This window comes from Brassica rapa, chromosome A07 (assembly GCF_000309985.2).
Source record: "Brassica rapa cultivar Chiifu-401-42 chromosome A07, CAAS_Brap_v3.01, whole genome shotgun sequence".
Lineage (NCBI taxonomy): Eukaryota > Viridiplantae > Streptophyta > Magnoliopsida > Brassicales > Brassicaceae > Brassica > Brassica rapa.
In genome coordinates this window covers 23,226,129-23,247,842 of record NC_024801.2, presented here as the reverse complement: position 1 = coordinate 23,247,842, position 21,714 = coordinate 23,226,129, and the positions used below count along the sequence as shown (strand labels likewise).

Sequence of the window (21,714 nt, the reverse complement as noted above, 5' to 3'; positions counted from 1 at the left end):
TTTATAAAGGACTAACGACTAAGCGGATTATTCGGAGCATAGACGAGGTTTAGACTTTAGCAAATTATTGATTTATTTTATATATTTTATACTTTTGTATGACATATTTTAGTTTTTAAGTTTAATTATAAAATTATTGTAATGAATTATCAAAGTTAAATATACAAAACAGAAGAAAATATACAATTTTGTAGATTTGTAATAATATTATTGCTTAATTTAACATATATAGACAATTTTAGATCGGTTTTAACCAATTTTAACTGATTTAGAATTGTTTAAACCAATTTGAATCATATAAATCGTTATAAATCGGATTTTTAAAAAATCGTTTCGGATATGACCAAGTTGCCGCCTAAGCGGGGGCCTAAGCGCCTCCTAAACCGATTTTTAGAATTTTTTTATAAAACTGAAACAATATTATGTGAAAGACTGACACACATAATTTAAAAATGATTAAATTTTTTATATATTTTTTTCTCAAAAAAAGTAAAGGAGGCAAGAAATCTCCATAAAAGGAATCGGGAAGGGTTGGGAACTATAAATGCTCTCTTTTTTTTTGAACACCCTATAAATGCTCTTAATGACAGCAATAACTACAGAAAGAAATTTAAAATATTTGGACCATTCACATTAATCGGGACTATTAACATATACTATGATTGTTATGCGATTAGCCATGTGAATCTAATTGTATACAACACCTAATTATCCATAGTGGTCCCCTTTATGTTTTGGAGTTTGTACATGGTTGTATTTACTGAAACAGATATTAACTTCGTTTTTCTTTTTTTTTTCTTAATAAGAGTAGGCATTAACTTCGTAGAACAACAAATACTGTATATAGAAAGTTTATAAACAACGAAATTTTCAATCATGTTTTGGTGTTGTTTCGTTATAAAATATATGTAATTCGTATAAACTAAGTCTCCAAAAAATCTGATAACCCCATTAAAAAAACAAGCTTAATAATCCACATCAAGCTGATAAGATAAAGCTGCAGTCTTGGAATTTTTCGTTCACTAAAATAAACAAAAAATATAGGAAAAGCCCAAAACAAACAAAACCCGCGATTAGGAAAAGGAAAAACTGATTTTTACTAGTATTTTAATGCGAGCCTCACGTTTTCTTTCTTTTGAAAAGGAACACCGATTATATTAAAACAAGCTCTCGTCTCCAACTAGAGAATACGACCCTCACGTTATATTAATGAAATCAGTGTGCACGTGGATCCTCTTGTATTATTAATCATAGACTCATAGTTGTACATTAAATAAACACACTTTATGATACCATATACAGTCTGCCATTCTCTTAATGACACATTATTTGTGATTCGATATGTAGGATACGGTTACATTAAATAAACACACTTTATGATACCATATACAGTCTGCCATTCTCTTAATGACACTTTTTTTTTGTGATTCGATGTGTAGGATACGACTTGGGGAGGTAGAGTTTTCAACCCCTTTCATATAGTGACATACATAAATATTTACGGCTGGAAGGGTAGAGAACATAGACAATCATCATATTTACGGCTGACTTTAAAAGGTTGATCGATTGGGAATTGACGTGTTTTTGGAAAGCCAAAACATTAAAACTTAAAACATCTCTCTATCTGTAATATTTCAATAAAGTTATAAAAGTTAAACAAATAATAATATATAAAAATAGTTTATATATTATTATTCTTTATTTATTATTTTAAGAAACCTTTTAAAATATTATTGATAAAGATGCTTTTGTAACGAAATGACGTAATTTGATGTTATTTTAAATATAATTTGTAGGTACAAAAAAAAATAGACATAAGATATTATTTCATAACAATTAACAAATAAAAAATATAACACTATATTAAAGGAATAAATCAACCTCTAAACTAATATGTTGAGATTTTTTAAAGTATATTTGAAAAATGTTATTTAAATTAGATAAACTATTTTGAAGAGAGAATTAAACTAAAGAATCAATTGATGCAAGAGAAAAATAAATCTGACAGCTATGCTGTTATAATGATTGATTGATACCGCACAAAACATGTATTATTGGTAAATTCGAAGTAAATATAAAACTAGGATGATGAAACTGAGATTATGGAGTAGAAAAATTCAGCAAATCAGCGTGAATATGTTTTGTATATTTTGTCTCAATAATATCTTAAGGTAATAAAATATTGTTTCTATTTTATAGGTAAAACTTTAAGAATAAGTATAGATATTTTATTTTTCTTTGATTATTTACTCCAATAATGCAACACTTGTCTCTAGTCAACCCAGTTTAACTAAGGCTCACAAAATCATTCATAGGCAACTGTCATGACAATATAGCTTGTCATATTTCATTACGTTTTGATAAATTACTTAAATTTAACAATAAAGAAGTGAATGGAGTATTTGAGAGTCGTTCTTACTAATGGAGACATCCAAACAATAAAGAAGAGTTTATTAACCATTAAAATTTGTTTCCTAAAACAAGATTTTGTTGACAATTCTACTAGGAGGATTCTCTAGTATATCCTCAAAACCATTCAATTGATAATTTAAATGTATTCTTATAAAACTACTATTTTCTGTTTTTAATACTTGACATGTTAGAGATTTTTTTAATTCTAATTTAATTTTCAGTATACAATTTATTAAATTTTCATGTAATTTAATTTTCGTGTATTATGTACTTCATTTTTATTAAATAAATTATAAATAGAAAATAATAATAATATTTTTGTTTAGAAAAAACTTCAATGTGTTTTAAGTTTTTGTACATAATCTTAAAATGTCATCTCATAAAAACTGAGGAAATAGTAAAAGTTTGGCTATTATAAGATCTTTTTTTAGTTATCCTAATTGATTAGCATTTGGGTAGTCAACTGGTTAAGGTTTAAAGGATTCTACACTCATGTCTGAGGTTCGAATCCAAAACTATGCAATTTTTTTGCAGATTATAGAAAATTGAGGTTTCAAGTCCCGGAAAGAATAATTTATTAAATAATTATGCAGAATACAGAAGAAAAACTTACCAGAGATCTTCAACATGGTGTAAGTAAATCTGATCAGGCGTGAATCTTAATAGGACAGCTCAGATGATGCAATTAGGCGTAGATCCTCATACTGCAGATATTATTGTCGGTTGTCGAATCGTGTATGTAATATTTCTTATATCATAATTGTAATATCATAATAAATCAGCGTTAAAAAAATTGACTAGCTTAACATTATGGTCTAGTAACTTTCAATACCATTTCCTAAATAATGTAGATATTTCAAAATATTTTTAATAATAAAAATATAAGTTAATATATTAATTGTCAATTAGTGTTTAATTTTTTAAAAATATGGTATTCAATTCGATTTAAATAATCTAATCAAATTTATAACTGAGAGATCTAAAATTGGTCCCGATGACCCAAATACACAACAATCAATAGCTAAAATGTTATTGGGTTTGATTGAAAAGAGTTCTAGCTTTCTATTTTTTTGTTGTAAAACTAAAGCTGTAGATTTTTTGTTGTCACTATAAATATTTTAACTGTAGAATATTGACTGTAGATTTCAAAAGATTTAATGATTTACTTGTAAAATTTTATATAGCTAATATATAAATCTTTTAGCAGTTTTGCTTTCTACAGTAAAAAAAAAAAGAAAAAGAAAAAAATATGTAGCTTTAAATTTTTTTACAAAGCATGATTGTTAGAGATTTATGATTCAGAAAGAAATTGGGTTGTGGAAAGACTCTACGTACCAATCAAACCTATTATCTCAAAAATGTATTGTAATACTAAGGTTTGACATTAAAAACTAGAAAAATACTCCCTTTGTTTTATAAAGATGCATATTTAAAAAAAAAATTGTATCAAAAATATATTTTTATATTTTCAATGACAGTGAAAATCAATAACACTGTATAAACCGATAAGAATATCAATTAATATTTTTTTTTTGTAACTTGAATATCCAATTAAATTAAGTGTGTCGATTTTGTTGTTTTCTCCAAGTTGATCATGATGTTTCTTCGTGTCGATTAGTGTTTCTTTTCTGATCTCGCTGTGTGAAGTCAATAAGCCGTATATCTACATTTTATCCTTCTTCTTTGTTTTGTAGACTAAAGTGAGGATTGGTAATGAAGATTGTGGATCTGAGATAGGTTAAAGCTGTAAGAGCACCTTCAGCTACTAAATGATTCATATATAGAGGTATCTTTAATAGTTAATCATGTTTTTTCAAATAATAAAATATCAGTCGATGTTGATATTTTACCTTTTTCCCCTTTGTGTGTTTTCAATCCAGAATTAATAAATGATTTTCTTATAAAATTAATAGTTTCAGATCTTCTATAAAATGATTTATGATATTGGCTAATATACATAATTACATATGTATTCTAGATATATAATATTGATACACGCAAAATAATATTTTTTTGTTTATAATTATTTTTGACTAAGAAGCAGATAAATTTTGGACTTCCAATAAGTTCGTTTGTCTTATTCACTAGATGGAGCTCGGAAGTACATACATACAAGTACAGCGCTTAAAGTGTGATTATCCATGTGGCTAATCATGTATACTAATTAAACAATGTTTTGGACTTGCATTTAAATATCAGTTCAAAAAATAATGTTAATAATTTAATCAAACACGTATCCCTAACCTACATGTTGACCTTGGCTGCCAAATCGAGAGCTTTAAGTATGTCGTCCGGTCAGTTAGAATTAAATAGGTTTTGCGGGGGTTGTTGGCATTTTACAAAATTACAAAACGTTATAAACCGTTTTATATACTGTTCAAAACTTCAAAACTTCTCAAAACGAAAAATTGGTTCTCTTTATTTTTTATATATATATTTTTATTGGTTCTCTTTATCGCTTATATGGTTATGGATGATTACAAGTAGATAAACAATAAAAACTTAGTTTATTAAAATAACTAGGTAAGGAACCCGTGCGATATCGCACGGAAATTCATTTTATAAAAATAAAGATGCTATATTTTATAAAATAATCTTTTATTAAAACTGTTTTAATTTTTTTTAATGAAATACATGGGTTACAAAATTATCTTTCATGAATCTATATTACTTTATTGATAGTACTAAAAATCTTTATTTTGTTTATAGGTTTGGTTACAATAAAATTACAAGTACGTCAATACCAAATAATATATATGTTTTAATATAAATTTAACTAAGTTATTTAAAATCTCAAAAATAACTAAATACTTGAAACTAATTAAAAAAGAGTCTAAACATATTTCAATTTATTCAAGCAAAAATTAAAAATACGTTGATATAAATATATTATTTTATCTGAAATACTATTTAAACTTAAAAATATTACCTTTTTTGAAAGGATACACTTTAAAAATATTTTTAGTATTCTTAATGGATGCATCTCTTAAACAGAAAAAAAATCCTTTAATAAACAAATGCATTTTTCATGTAAAATAAAATAATTTTTTTAAATAGAGATAAAATTGAGGATAAGAAAAGAAATATTCATAAGCTATTCAATTGTTATGTGAATAATATCTCCCATAACTTAAAAGTTATAATCAGTTGGTAAAAAACACACACATTGAAGGTTCTATGCATGTTCTAAGTTATTATCTTGAAATTATTAATTGAAAAATATGTGCCACTTTGTATAATTTATATAAAACATCTTGTTCTTGTTTTCAAAGAAGTTTATACATCACAAAAGAGAAAAGATATATCCTAACTTTCCATAGACTGTTAAAATGTATAATATAATTAAAATGAGAAAATAACCAAAAAATAGCAATGAAATATTTAAAATGAAAAAGACACACAAATACATATAATATATTGTTCAACTAATACTATTTCTCAATAACCTTATCAGTAACAATTTTATTTATTTATTTCAATGATTGTTATACCAACCAAATTAGAACTAAAGTTATATGAATTTATTTTTACAGAATAATAAATTCTCGACCAACAAGATTTCCACTCAAAATGACATTACTACATTGTTTTTGGCATTATTGTCAATGTTATTGTTCGAGTATATTATTTAATATAATAAATATTTTTAAAATAAAATTATCATTTTATGTAGTCATAATAACTTACAAGTTCACGAGTTGATACATGTCGAAGTTTGTAAATATTAGCATTAAAAATAAACAAATGTTTTTTGGATTACAAACAAAATTTTCGTAATTGACTTTGCTGTTGTTGCCGTTAGAACGTTAGAAACAAAAAATTAAGATTTTTTAGACCATGCATGCACCCCTTCGATTCCATGACACAACTACACGCAACAACTACCCGTTTAACTAATCTATTATTTTTAAGTAATTAACTAATTAATCTCATTAATCTATGTAAAGACACATGCGTGAACTATTGTGACTTTTCATCACACAAACAGTTATTTTATCTTTTACAATTTTTTTGAACTGAGTTTTATCTTTTACTTTGCGGGAAGAAATAACAACAACATGACAAACAAAATCCAGATTTGTTTTGTTTATCCATTTATTTGTTCATGCAAATATATATATATATATATATTCCGTAACTATGTTTCGTTACGTAATCTAATTCAAGAACAATGATTACTGCACTTCATTCGTCTCTGTTTAAATGCAAGTCTCATGGTAAAAGAATTTGATCTTTGTCTTCTCTCATCCTCGTCTCCATCATTAATTAGGATCCATTACTATAGCACCAACGACAAGAAGGATACAACAATAATTTGAAACGGATATAAACAAATCTGTAAGTATAAAAGACAAACCTTTTCATCTAGTATAAGAAAATTGAGACTAATAATTTCATTATTTTGTTTTGGATTTTTAGCTATCCAAACACTTAAAACTCTTCCTACTATTTTTTTGTCTATAACGTTTCATTTGAATATCTTCTAAAAATTTGTAACCAACTAACTTCTTAGAATTTTTTTCCCACCATTTTATTAGCTCAATTAGTAAAAATTATATTTTGAAAAATGTATGGCATAGACTATTTATAGATTTTCAAAATCTATTTGAATAGTCACAACTATTCAATTTGAATAGTCACATTCTTCCAATTTAAAGGTAGTTACTCTCAAAAGATATTTATAAGTATAGTCATAATTTTTTACTTTTTAAAAGATATTTATATGAATTTTTGAAAAAAATATAACCTTCCAACATTGAGCTTTTAGAAAAAACACAACATTTTTGACATCTTTTAGAAAAGATACAACTTTTCAATTTAGAAAAGACACAACCTTTCGACATTGAACTTTTACAATAGAAAAAAACACAACCATTTTGACATCTTTTAGAAATGACACAAGTTTTCAATATAAGTGGAATTCACGACCTTTAAAATTAAATGGGATTGCTATTATTAGTAGATAAAAGTAAAAATAAAAATTGAAAGTTTATAAATAGAAAATATAAATAAATTTTTATGGTTTATGGTTTATATTCACAAACCAACATTATAATAGAGAACTTTAAACAAAATATTCTATAAAGTTTTTAGTCATTAATATATATATATATATATATATATATATATATGCATATATATAAATGAAACAAATTATCTTTAAGAAATATAATTATATAATATTCTGATATTTTTCTAATTATATAATATATTAATATTGTTAATTTATTGTTAATTTATTATTAAAAGGTAATTGATGTAATTATAAGCATCTTGTAATGCATCCATTCTAATTATTCTGTCAGTCTTATAAATCACTTAAGAATCGCATTCGCAAACTTTTACATCTGCATCTGAAATTTACGCGTTTAAACTAGTCATAATTAATTCAAAATCTTGAACGCAAAATCAGAAACAAGATGCATAATTATTAGTTTATATTTCGTGATTGCGGTTATAATTCACTAACCCTATTTGATAATCAAATTAAAATATTATCGCAGTATTAATAAAACATTTTAATATATTAATCGAAAGTTTGATAGAAAATATTTTCTTGAACACAAAGTCTACGTATATATACGTCTATATATCAAAAAATTGTGTTGTTAAATGTGCCAGTTGTTTTAACAAGAGAATTTGTACTCCCTACACACCAAATATCTCATATTTGCACTCCATACACTATATCCCTCCAATTTTTTTCCCCCTATCATTACCATTTTTCCCCCATTCTATGGTATCTCACCATTTTTAGTATATTCAGCAAATTAGCTCTTTTAACAATCCAAGGAGCTGATGAAAAAGTGGAAGTAATATATACCCAATCTAAGTTAAAAAAAAGATATATACCCTCTCTATGTCTCTAACTTGAAAAGTAGAAGTGCATTTTATAATAGTAGTATCTCTATCTCAATTTTTTTTATTTGTCAAAAAAAAAACTTGAAATAGATTAGCATTTCGCTCATGATCGAAAAGAACATAAGTTTTTTTTTTGTTCAACGGCACATAAGTTAAAATTCAAATAGACTACGGTGACAAAACATATAGATTCTCTAAAAGTGAAGGCCCAAGAAAAATCCAAAAGTGAGAATTTTATTACTCATTTCTTGGAATTTAAATTCCATTACAAGATCTGTATTCCGTATACTAAAAATACCAAAAATGCAGAAAAGAGAAGATACATATTTACATATATTAGTAATTTAGTACTAGTTAAAGATTCCATCCTCGTGTGTAGCCAGTACGAGCTGATCAAGGTGATTTCAGTGCCTCTTGTCTTCCCTTCGATATAAATGCATTAAGAACTTTTCGTTATTTTTTTAAGAAAGAAAAAAAAGGAACTTCTCGGTTTTTTCACATAATTAACATTACATAATCTTAGGATTTGTACGTGGAAGTTATCGAGAGAATCATTGTTTTCCCCGATATTATTACAGCGTAATTATTGTTAAGTAATTCATTATTATGAGTCTTTCATTTATTGGTGATTGGAGTCGAATTCTTGTCTCTTTGTGATGAAGAGAGGATGGCATCAATGGCGTCTCTAACTTGAGAAATGTCTGGAGCTTTTCCTCCTTGTGCTGGCCAAAACTCATCGGTCGCAAGTACCTAACAAATATTAAGATTAACTTTATACGTTACTTACAATACACAAAACTTAGTAGGTTTACATATATATCAATCAATCTCATGTAATATTTTTTGAGGGATGTTTGTCATAATCAATATACCTTAACTTGTAACTGAAGAAACTTGACATAACTAATAGCCTTCTCTAACATCGTCACCAGATCAACCTTCAAGAAATAATACCCCTCATTATCAAAACACTTAATTTAATAACTGTATATAAGTTTGACATAAAATATCCATTTGATGGATGTGTACCTTGGTGCCATTGGGCACAAGTTCTTGCAATATCTTGAGACGTTCACTTATCCTTTCTCTTCGGTTCTGAAAGACATATAATAACATATGAGTTAACAAATATCGAATAATTGGCATTCTTGGGTTTTATACAAACGACTGTAAAAGTAAAGAAAGCAAACCTTGGCTGCTAGGCTTTGTGGATCTTTAGGTGGAGTTATTGGCTTAGGCTTGGCTTTCCCGTTAGCGCCGCTCCTCGGTTTCTTTGAGGGTGGTTGAATGCTCTCTCCCTATTCATAATTCAGTGATAACATATAAGTAAGCTTTTATACATAAAATATTCACAAAAGCTCCGGGGGTTAATATGTGCTTGTAATTACCGTATAAGAACGTTTGTTTCCAGCGGATTTAGGCGAGAGAGACTCATCTCTAGAACCAGTGGTCACAGCAGTTGAATCGGAGTATAACCATTCTTTATGGCCTTGATTTATCCCCGGAGTTTCAATAGGTCTAGGGCTAATAATATCCATATGGTGCTGACTCCAATTTGTGAAGCCGTAGCTCATGTTGTTTCCTTCCAAAAAAGAGAAGCCACCACCGCAACTTATGGTTGGATGAGGAAAGCTCTCATGATGATTGTTGTTGTCGAAGTTAAGAAATGATGATCCGTTGAAATCTAACAAAGAGTTGTGATTTTCAATAGATTCGCCGGAAGGGTAAAACACAATCCCTTGATGATTTTGTTGATGATCTGAATTCATCGTGCTACTGCTAGAAGCCAATCCATAATTCTCCGGTGATGAGAGATCTTCGGATGAGGAGGAGTTTTGTTTTGCGATGTAATTAGACTCGTTGGGATGGTCATTCAGGAGTGCCATTAGACACTAATAAGGTTCTGATGAGTGTTTTGGTTAGGTTTTCTTTGTGGGTGGTTTTCAAGTTTATCTATTGGTAAGCAAAGAGAGACAATGTTCTTGTGTAGTTATGTTATGATAAACGTTTATATAAGTGGTTATGTCTAATATTATATTTAAACTGGTGACGTATTTAAGGATTAAAAAAAGAAATTATGCAATTTGACAACTGATTAGAAAAAGAAGCTGGCATTAAATCAAAGCCACTATTTAAATTCATTTTTTTTAAATCTTATCACTTAAAAGCTTTGAAGTCATGAATGTTATAGTTCTTAAATCTAGAGCTAGACATGTATTTAATTTTTATGTACATTGTCCTTAACTTCGACAGCAATATTGGAGTGGTTGCATGCCGAAAACGCATATAGGTCTTGGGGGTAACTAAACGTGTGTGTTATTTACTTATATTGGAGTTATTCCGACCCTTTTAACATAGGCCCGAATGTCTCCCTTTTCTTTCAAATGAAAAGAAAATGTGAATGAATATGTGTTGCGACAGACGGGATGCGTCTTACTCGGCTACGAACCTATTAACTGGGTGCTTTTATCTAAATCGGCAAACAATGAAAAATCGGGAGAAAAGGTAAAACCCGTTTAGAAAGCATATCAACAGATTGACAACGAAAATTAATACTCTCTATATCCCTAACGAGTGCATACTTGTCATCCATTCTTTAACTATTCCACCTAAAAACAATTACCTTTGGTAAACACCGATATCAGCAGTCGAGACACACGACAAAAACATCTACACACACATAAATATAGCTTTGTTGCGTTTCTTTCACCCATTATTATTCGATTTCGTCCTACTTAACCACACTTCTCATGTTCTTTGCTCCTATTAACTATACTTTTTTATACAGACACTAAGTTTTTTTCGCTCTAATTATTTGAAGCCATTTGAGATTTTTTAATATAGTAAAACTTAGTACATTTTTGGCTAACCAACATGACTCCCCACGGTTAATTTATTCCTTATATTTGGTTAACTGAAATTTGAAATGTCTTCTGAAAATAATTTTAAATTATTTCCTAAGGGTTAATTAGTATGAACTCCTCAATTTAGTTGTCATATATATATATATATATATATATATTTACATAATTTCACATAAAAGGAAATTAAATCCTAAAATTTCTTTTTTTTTTACTTGCAATTATCGTATATGATTGTACTATAAACAGAATATCTACCTCAAAAAGTTTAAATCAATTGAATCGAGTCTGTACCATTTATAACAAACTCCAAACGTTAAACAATTAATCTTGGTGTTATCAATAAGTTATTTATTGCAAACAGTTTAGCAGTTCGGTGTTTTGGTAATAAAGTGGTGGAAAATTTGTCATCAAATACGATTAGCCACTGTAAAAATGCACATGATCAACACTTAAACTTACGAATTAATTTATAATTTAGTATAGAGAAAAATCTAGATGTCGAGGAAACGTATGGATCTTGTATCATATACATCATTATCTTATAGAGTGATAAAAACAGAATGAATGAATGTAAATGAAAGTGCTGTATATTACTTTATTTATGAGTAATTCATCGGGATTGTTAGCTGGCAGTAAGGTGAAATTAATGAACTCAGACTTATATAACTACACAATGTTTATTAATTAAGAGAAACAGAGAACATAGAAGCAAAAGCATCGCCGTATCTGCCGCTAATCTGCACGTCTTTTTGATTCCATTTGTATTGCAATTGTTTCGATGATTCATTTCCCCCCGAAGCTGCTTCTTACTTTCATTTCTTTTATCGACACGTCGACTTTGGAGTAATATACTGCGTATCTTTTTTGGTCAACATATACTACATATCTATTAATCTAGTTTGTTTTAATTTCGAGCCCTATATAAGCTGAAAATAGTATTTTGATACTGGAATGGATTAGTGCCTTTACTGAAATATTGATTTGATTTTTTTTCAGGCTTGTTTAAAATATAGATGCATTTTTATGTGTGAAATGATAAAATAACATCAAAATATTTTGAAATGTTTTAAGAAAGTAAAGATGCATTTAGCTGCGAATAAAAATAAGCAATAATTATATTTATGTACATATATATTAATTATTAATTTTTATTTGTATTGGAATCATATATTTATAAATTTTTATTTGTATTGGAATCATATTAACTAATTTATAGAGAAATTTATAAATTTTCTACTATACATTATAAAGAAGTATATTTATTAATTTGCTAGAGAAAAAACATTTAGTTATTAATAATTTATTTTTAATTTAAGGACATTGTGGACCGACCTTTTTAGCAAAAAAAAAAATTTCATTGCGGACCGACCAAATACGGATCAAGGATCACAAAGCCGGCTATAACCCCTTTTTTTTTGTGTGGACAACACTCGGCTAAAACCCAAAAGCTCAAATTCAGCAAGACGGATAGTTTCTTACATGTTAAACGCAAACTTATTTAATAGGCAGTGTCTAAAGTATACGACCTTAATAAATTAGATTAATTCATTAATAAGCACGTAGTATATATATTTCTCTTTTCGGAAGAACACGTAGTGTATTTTGATCATAATAATAATCAAATTGATAAAAATCTCATAAGTCGGTCGAAACCATATTATAAGTTCAGAACAAAAAATAGTGCAGTAAACTCTTTCAACAAAAAAAAAAAGTACCGGAAGGTAGAAACGAAAAATCTCATTTCGTTAGTTTGTTTTTTTCTGAACAGTATCTCATTTAGTTTGTTAATGTTCAAAATTCTTTTTAACCTCAGTTGTAGTTGTAACAAAAATTGAAAAAGATGAGATCTCTTTGTATTCTATAATACAAAGTCAAGGTGTCACTACTTATATAAATCCAAAACCTAATTCTGATTATAAAATTTAAGACCCAACTAATACTAATAATTAAAATATAAAAGTAATAAGATTAAAAAATTAGTGATAAATAAAAGACAAAATGTCATTATATTAATAGGAAAATATTATCAAAACTACAGTGTTGAAAGATACATTTCATCGATTTGAAACTATAGTTGACATGTGACTTCAATCCCTGTCGGAGGAACACCTTTTCAGGTTTTACCACTCATTTTCTTGGAGTCTAGCAAAATTCTGATATCAACTTGCTCTCACAACCGTTTTAATAGAAGATTACAAAGAATTGTCCTGTTGTATTTGTGTTTTAACCCAATTTGACACTATAGATACAACTAAGGAAGCATAATTCAAGAATGAAAGTCATTCCTTTGCTACTATATTTGCCACTCCATTTCCATCTCGAGACTGAAAGACAAAGCTTGCTTCTTCAAAATGACATTGAAGGTTCAAAATTTTAAAGATTGGGCCATATTTTCTTATTGGGTCATATCTTCAAAATGACATTAAAGGTTCAAAATGTCAAAGATTGGGTCATAGCAATATCAAGATAAGAAAAATAATCCAATTTGTTTTTTGTGTATGTGTGGGACAGCTTCTGAACTTGTTCTCCTCCATGATTAGAATTTCTTGTCTCTGTGGCATATATGAATGTTCAAACGAAGAAAGAAAGACCCGTTCAATTTTATCAATACCATTTTCATAAGATATATTTCTATGCACTAAAAGTTTACGTGAAGACACTTACCAAATAATTCAAACTAAATTTTGGTATAATTTGGAATTTTGAACAATTTTTATTAATATTAAATTTAATAAGGGAAAATTTCTTTCAAATTATAAATCACCAAATCCTTTTTTTGATGAAAAAATCACAATAGCAAAATATTTTGAGAACTATTCAAAATTTTCTGCAAAATCTCCAACCCTAAATATAAACTAACTCATTTTAAATTAAACTGTGAATAATTCCTTAGAGTCCAATTAAGATAGTGATTTATGGTATTAAACTAGCCAAAAACTATTTGGTAGGGAACCAAATCTTGATGAAATCTCACTATGTTGGCAAGATTACTTTTTGGGTTCAAAACAATGGTTATAATCTAGCAAAACAAAACAATGGTTGTAAAAAAAAAGTTGTAAAGCTCACATAAACAAAATTTCTAAATAGAGAAAACACTACCAAATCAGTCAAACAAGCGTTCCAATTAGGAAAAAAAATATCAAATTAAGAAAAAAATGATTTCATAATTATTGCAATTTTTTTCATAATTTAATTGTTTATACTCTGAGCTTCTAATCTTAGGATTAAGATGGTTGTGGTCATGGCTAAGTTATAGTGGATGGGGTTAGAATCAACAGTTTGTTTCTCAGATGGGTGTGGGAAGAAAGCGAGTTCTATAATCAACAGTTACGGTTACTCGACGATGAAATCTCTGACGGGCTAGAGAATTGGGATGGAGAAAAAAAAAAGAAAAAAAAATCGTAGTTTAGAAAACTATGGTGAAAAAATAGAGAGAATATTAACATTTTACCAAAAAAAAAAAATAGGGAGAGAAGAAAAAGAATGTTAATTGCTGTGGAGAAGAAGAAGAAGTGTTTAGCTCAAATTTTGATTTTTTAGATATGTTTAGTTAAAAGGATTTTTTTGGTAAATCACATCAAAATACCTCACACCAGGGTATGTAAAAGTGTAAATAGAGAAAATAAAAGTACGTCAAGACATAGTTTTTTCAATTATTGTCGTCGGCAATTAATTTTAAAAAGCTGTTTAGCTAAATAACTCTCTCTTACTAAACACAAGACTGAAAATTAACTAACAGAGACAAAAACATTAACTCCTTGTTCCAAATTTAGAACGTCAATCATTGCCTTCGGTTCCTCCGCTCCTTCTCAGTTTCCTCTTAAACCGCATAAAAAAAACAAGAACGCGTCTCCCAAACGCATCTTCCGAATCTCTCCGACAATGGCTCTCCAAGCCACTACTTCTACGTTCTCCTTCTCCGCTCCTACTTTCCGATCAACTCCTCCTCACGCATTAACCTCAAAGCGTCGTCTCTCCATCACAGCTTCTTCTTCAGGACTCTCTTCTCCTCCCCTCCTCTCGCTTTCACGATCTAATCTCAAAGGTTAGCCATTTCTTCACTTGATTTTTTTGAAATGATTAAAAAAATAAACTTTCGTTGATCCCTAGATTGTCCCTCATCAATCTTCTGGATCTAGCTGTTTAATGTTACTGAACAGTAAAGTCTTATGAATGTATATAGCATTGTATAATCATCATTAATAACAAAGTTCACATTTTTTCTAATGTTTAAAAAGGAAGAGCCTTTGCTAGTGATGGCTCAACGCAAGAGTCTCCCTCTGTGGTCTGTTTCGGAGAAATGCTTATCGACTTCGTACCAACCACAAGTGGGCTTTCTCTGGCCCAAGCACCAGCTTTCAAAAAGGCTCCAGGTGGTGCCCCTGCTAATGTCGCCGTTGGTATCGCTCGTCTCGGTGGCTCTTCAGCTTTCATTGGCAAGGTGAGACACTTACCTCCGCATCCTATTTTGATTTTGAACTATCTGTGAATGTGTTGTTGTTGCTAACAGGTTGGGGAAGATGAGTTTGGTTATATGCTTGCAAACATCCTCAAGGACAACAATGTGAACAACGAAGGCATGCGTTTTGATCCTGGCGCCAGAACTGCTTTAGCTTTCGTCACTCTGACAAATGAAGGCGAACGTGAGTTCATGTTCTATCGAAACCCCAGCGCCGACATGTTGTTAGAAGAGTCTGAGCTTGATTTGGATTTGATTAAAAAGGTAAACTAACTATCAACATTTTTTTTAGTTGTTACTTTTAATGAAATCAATTATTTTGAGTCTTGTGTTGCAGGCGAAGATATTCCATTACGGTTCGATAAGTCTGATCACGGAACCGTGCAAGTCAGCTCACATAGCTGCGGCGAAGGCAGCTAAGGAAGCTGGTGTGATTCTTTCGTATGACCCTAACCTTAGGCTCCCCTTGTGGCCTTCTGCTGACAACGCTAGAGATGAAATCCTCAGCGTTTGGGATACTGCTGATATTATTAAGATTAGCGAAGAGGAGATTGAGTTTCTAACGAAAGGAGAAGATCCTTATGATGATTCTGTCGTCAGGAAGTTGTTCCATCCTAAGCTGAAACTACTCCTTGTTACTGAAGGTCCTGAAGGTTGTCGGTACTACACAAAGGTTGTTAAGAGTCCCTCTCCCCTCTCCCTCTCCTTCTTTTGATTTTGATATCCAAACTAAACTACGTAGCCTTAGTCTTGATACTCAAAGTTAATGATGTTTTTTTTTTGTTTTAAAAATATTTTTTAATTTACAGGATTTTAGCGGGAGAGTGCATGGGTTGAAGGTGGAAGTAGTGGACACGACAGGTGCTGGAGATGCGTTTGTTGCTGGAATACTATCTCAACTAGCATGTGATCTCTCTTTGCTTCAGGTAAACTTTGATTCTTGTCATTTGTTTTTTTTTGAGCGTTTGATAAGCTAAGACGAAGTTTAAGCTATAGTAATCAGCCTAGGAGTGGATGTAGTGGTGTTGAGTTGGTTTGAGAGCAATTATTAGAATAGCAGTTTCAAAGCTTTGTTCTTAGTCAGAGTCATCACATTTGTTATGCTCTCATTGTTTGACTCAGGACGAAGAAAGACTGAGAGAAGCTCTAATGTTTGCGAATGCGTGTGGTGCCTTAACGGTGAAGGAGAGAGGTGCAATACCGGCACTTCCTACTAAAGAAGCTGTACTTGAGGCCCTACTCAAAGCCGTCGTCTAAAATCAAAAAAACAAAGAGAAAATGAGAAAGCAGATTCAGATTTTTGTTCATCAAATCTGTATTGGTTGTTTCTTGTAACATAGCTGTATGTTATTAGTGTATTCTCAAATTGTTACTATGCTAGCAGCTAACTAAACTAGCCTGTTTTGTCAAGTCAAGAGGTATTTAAAAGAAAAAACTATTTCTTTGCATTTTCCTAAATTATATTTATAAAGAAGTAATTAAGTTTAAAACATTTACAGTGACACAAAAAAAAAATCTCTCTTTTTAGTTCTTGCGAGTATCTATTTTACCTTCCCTACAAAAGAACATTATCATTATCATCATCATCTTCAAACTCTGTTACTCCGAGCATTGCAAGAGCAAGATGACTCTTCATCTCAGATTTTGTCCTTTGCAACTGCGGATAACAGTCCATTAAACTCGAAAGATTTGACTTTGTCCTGCTTGAAAACGTCCTTAGCTCTACTCTCCTCCTTTCACCGCCTTTCAAAATCGAAACAATCTCTTTCATTCCAGGTCTACGTGACTCCTCATCGGTCACACATGCTCTTGCTGCTTGGATCATACGCTCCATTGCAACCGAGTTCTTTCTAGTACATGTCAGCCTTGGATCTAGCAACTCCTCTATAGCCTCCATCCCTCTACGTAACAACGGTTTCGCCTGCCAAAAATACGGTTATTACACAAGTTTAACTACACTTGAACGTTCATGTATTTGACAAGTACTTTGGTTCGAGTGACTACTTGGACGACACTAATATTACATGATGGGGTCGAACCCCCATGATATTAAAAAAAATATATATATATATATACAGATTCTGGTGAACGATGAACAGTTGAACCATAATTTGTAGTTCAACCAAGATTGACCTGAATTTAGCAGGCTAATGTCACAAATTAAATGGCATTTGGTTGGAAATTAGGATTTAATTTACCATATTTAGAAATAAGTTAGTGGGGAAGCTTGTGGAATTTAAGTTACTACAAGTCAATAGGTTTGGTTTAGTAGTAGTTATCAGAAAATAAAAGATAACAAGACACTTACCCAAACTACCAAATTTTCTTCACCAGATGGTCTTCTTACTTCAATGGGCTTTCGACCCGTTATTAGCTCAAGTAACACGACTCCAAACGCGTACACATCTGTCTTGTCTGATATCTTGCCGTGTTGAAAATACTCTGGAGCTAGATAACTACAACAAGTTTCCCAAAATGTTTGCATTACTTTTTATTTCCATATATAGTAGTAATGACTTTATTGGATCTTAAAGGTTTCAAGCTAGATACCCGAATGTTCCTTTCACGGTCTTACACAGGAAAGGAACCGATGGTGCAGCTGTCCATGTCGCCAACCCAAAATCACACAACTGAAAGAAACTGTGGTTAAACAGAACACTGATAAAATGGCCAAGAAGTGGTTTAACTCTCCTTACCTTTGGCTTTTTGTTTGAGGAAAGAAGAATTATGGAGGGTTTAATGTCTCTGTGCACAACGCATTGCTCAGTGCCGTTATGCAAATAGGCTATGGCATCTGCAATGCCTAAGGCGATCTTGTACCTTGTTGACCAAGGCAAACAAAAGGGAACCTTCACACCTCTCTTCTTCTTTTTCTTATCTAAATTCGGAAAGCCAGCAAAGAAACCATCAATCTCTAACACAGCTTGCAATCAATGGTTGTGGAAAGAGAGAAGATCAGCTGAATACCGTGTAAATAGTGTTCGAGGCTGCCACCAGAGACATACTTGTACACCAAGAAAAGCCCTTGCTCGGGGTCGATACAGAACCCTAGAAGAGGCACAATGTTAGGGCACTGAAGAGAGCTTGCAATCATTAACTCTCTGCAAAAGGACTTTGGGGATTCTGTATCTTCTTTGTCAAGTCTTTTGATAGCCAAGGCTTTTCGCCAAATCCCCATTCTGCCCCTATATACATAGCTACAAGCTCCTCTTCCCAACACTCTCCCTAACCAAAATTACAACAGAGAATCACAAAACTCATCAACTTCCTTTTTTTTTTTTTTTTCAAAACTCATCAACTTTCAAGTAGGTGTGTTGTCATATGTTTAGGGGTTTAGGCTTTTACCTTTTGAGAAATTGCGAGTGGCGGTGACAATTTCACTGTAGCTAAACCGGATCAAGGTATTGGTCACTGGAGAAATGCTCTTCTCAAGTGAAAGAGCCGTCGACCAATTCATCTCAACCGTCGGTTTATCTGTCTCCTTAACCTCGTTAACCAGAAGAACCGTCGCTGATCCTTCAGACACTTGAAAAGACGATGATGGTTGCTCCCTTCTGATCTTTTCCAGCTCCACCTGTGAGCAAAGACTAAACCTAAATGACGACTGTCCTGAATATGGGTCTGACTCAATAAACGTTGGTCTTGTTTCCTCCAAAAGCCAAGCTTTGTTATGCTCATGAGAGCTCTCTCTGGTTCGACCAGAGAGGAAACAAGCAAAACCCAAATCAAGAATCATTTCTTTTCTTTTTTTTTTTTTTTTTGTCAAAATGGGTTTTGATTACTGAAGAGATCTGAAGATGACAAATCAAATACCCAGAAAACAAGAACAAAAGAAAAAGGAGGCAGAAAGAAAATGACAAGTTTTCTCTTTTGAATTTTCAAAAATGAAAAGTTGATTCTTTAAAGCTTTTGCTTAAAGCACTCTTTGCATTAATAAAATGAAAGAAAAGTTTCAAGAAGAGGAAAGATGAATTAAATCGTCAGTGTATTGTTTGATGTTGGTGTGATGTTGGAGCAAAGAAAAAGAGTGGAGGGGGAAGATAATTGTGAAAATATTAATTATTTTGAATAATTGTTAGGCTTACAGTTGGATGACGATAATTGGGTATTAATTAATTGTTTGAATAATTGTTAGAGCAATGACTCTTGTTAATACAGAAAGATTAGTTGGTAAAGCGGTTGTTAAATGCTAAAAGAGGGACAAGACCAGAGCCCACGACCACGAGATGATGAGGGTCATAATCAATTATGGAAAACTAGACTAATTAGTTCTGACTCATTTTTTGTTCTTTTTTTTTTTTTAAATACCTCGATCAAAAAATCAAAATGTCTACAATGTTTTTGATATGTTCATCATCTTATATTTTTGTGTTTTCTTCTCTCTTCTTGGTGGGATCAGCATTTTAAAGTTACTATAATAAATCAAAATGTTTTTGAAACACCTCGATCAAAACATTTCAAAAAATCCATTGAAAATTCTAAAGTAAAATCTTACAAGACTTTACTAAATAATTTAATGCTAAATACTGGAAGCCTATATAGTACAATAATAAAAAAATACATCCAAGTTCATAACACTCGATTCTCAATGGTTTCAATGATCTCTTGCTCGAGTCCAAACAATTGATCTTCACTTGCAACACAAAAACGGCATGAATTACAATTACTTAGTGATAGCGCGTTCAATAGTCACTACCATTCACATGCAACACAGTACAACGAACAGCTTTGTCAAGCTATAAGATTCATTTTAACCATCTCTTAATCTGTTTTCATTTTCATATTTAGTAAATTTTCATCCACACAGCTATTTTCGAATACTTAGTTATTCCTAAACATTTCTAACCCCCAAGATCACTTATGATCCAGAGATCATATGGGCATAAAGCCAACATACGGCTTAATTAAAACCACTTGACCGAAGGTCAGTCATGGACTCATGGTCATCAACAAAGCTCGACCGGAAGGTCCCTCATGTTCCTTATGGTCTTCGATCGAGCAAGCTCGACCTGACTGTCCCTCATGGTCCTCGACTAAGCTATTGTTTATCCAGATAAATAACTTACCTACCATCTTCTAGCATCATATCATCATACACAAAACAAACAGTCAAAAGTATTGGCTCCAAGTTTAGTTAGATTGATGAAGTTTAGATTGTCGAAACAACTATGTGTGGATAAGAGTTCAGTTTTATGTGGATAACCAAATTTCTTTGACAGCAAAGATTCAGATAATGTGTATTGGAAGCCATTTTAATTGGAATTTTGCCGTGATGACTTCCAAAAGTTTTATACTAACTGCAACAGCTTGAAGCATGGATTCAAGATTTTCTCTCAAACTCCAGATATGGAGACTAAGAGCTTACAAATTTTACATTTGGCTACATATTCTCTTCATCTCGCTAACCAGCAAATTGACACAACAATGTTGAAGAAGGACAACCATCTGGCGAGAGTAGCCAACTTAATTATGAGGCACAACTAATGCAAAGCGAGGATATGGAGAAGACACAATAGCAACCAGTGGACGTACAAGCTACTGAGTAAGGGACAAATAAGAAGATTCAAGATACAATCAAGCAACAATTTCACTCGGAGAGACTTCTGATGTCAAAGGATCGGTGATTCCTTCATGCCACCACAAAAACCATGTAGATTTTGCATTGGGATTGCTAAGGATTATGGAGTCAACTATAACAAGTCTAAATCTTAAAGATATCATGAAGATTTTTAACTCGAACTTAGAATTATAGTATAAAACTTAATTAAAATATTAGTGTTTTTAAAAGTTATCACTTTAAAGATTTTACAGCATTTACCAATAATGTTTTAAAAAAAAGGTAAACAAGTATAAAATAATGAAAAATGTTAAATATAATGGTAAAATAGAATAAATTTGAAATTTCAAACTTTGCATTCTGTTTTTGATTGGTTATTATTAAAATGGATATTTTATCATAATAATGAAAACCAATCAAATTTAATAAATTTTACGTCTTAATTATTACGATTATATTAAATACATTTCATGTAAAATAAAAAACTACACGTATATAGTTTTTTTTTGGTCAACAGAAAATACTACATATACTGAAAAGTTATAGTGAAGATGAACAAG

The 21,714-nt window shown here is 30.7% G+C and overlaps 3 protein-coding genes across 3 annotated transcripts; 1 reads left to right on the top strand and 2 right to left on the bottom strand.

The window, feature by feature from the left end:
- Nucleotides 1–625: 625 nt before the first annotated feature.
- LOC103831108 (transcription factor bHLH83) lies at nucleotides 626–14,654 on the bottom strand. Its single transcript, XM_009106959.3, has 5 exons — nucleotides 9,663–14,654; nucleotides 9,465–9,572; nucleotides 9,304–9,369; nucleotides 9,147–9,212; nucleotides 626–9,024 (listed from the first exon to the last, which is right to left on the bottom strand). Exons 1-5 carry the CDS (start codon nucleotides 10,158–10,160, stop codon nucleotides 8,890–8,892), a joined length of 873 nt encoding a protein of 290 aa, XP_009105207.1. The 5' UTR covers nucleotides 10,161–14,654; the 3' UTR covers nucleotides 626–8,889.
- A 247-nt stretch (nucleotides 14,655–14,901) lies between these two features.
- On the top strand, nucleotides 14,902–17,045 carry LOC103831107 (probable fructokinase-6, chloroplastic). The gene is made up of 6 exons (XM_009106958.3): nucleotides 14,902–15,183; nucleotides 15,377–15,579; nucleotides 15,649–15,861; nucleotides 15,935–16,270; nucleotides 16,407–16,523; nucleotides 16,720–17,045. The coding sequence occupies exons 1-6, from the start codon at nucleotides 15,021–15,023 to the stop codon at nucleotides 16,852–16,854; spliced, it is 1,167 nt and encodes a 388-aa protein (XP_009105206.1). The 5' UTR covers nucleotides 14,902–15,020; the 3' UTR covers nucleotides 16,855–17,045.
- On the bottom strand, nucleotides 16,923–21,502 carry LOC103831106 (probable serine/threonine-protein kinase PBL7). The gene is made up of 6 exons (XM_009106957.3): nucleotides 18,943–21,502; nucleotides 18,565–18,822; nucleotides 18,294–18,475; nucleotides 18,148–18,227; nucleotides 17,906–18,053; nucleotides 16,923–17,518 (listed from the first exon to the last, which is right to left on the bottom strand). Exons 1-6 carry the CDS (start codon nucleotides 19,331–19,333, stop codon nucleotides 17,153–17,155), a joined length of 1,425 nt encoding a protein of 474 aa, XP_009105205.1. The 5' UTR covers nucleotides 19,334–21,502; the 3' UTR covers nucleotides 16,923–17,152.
- Between the last annotated feature and the right edge of the window lie 212 nt (nucleotides 21,503–21,714).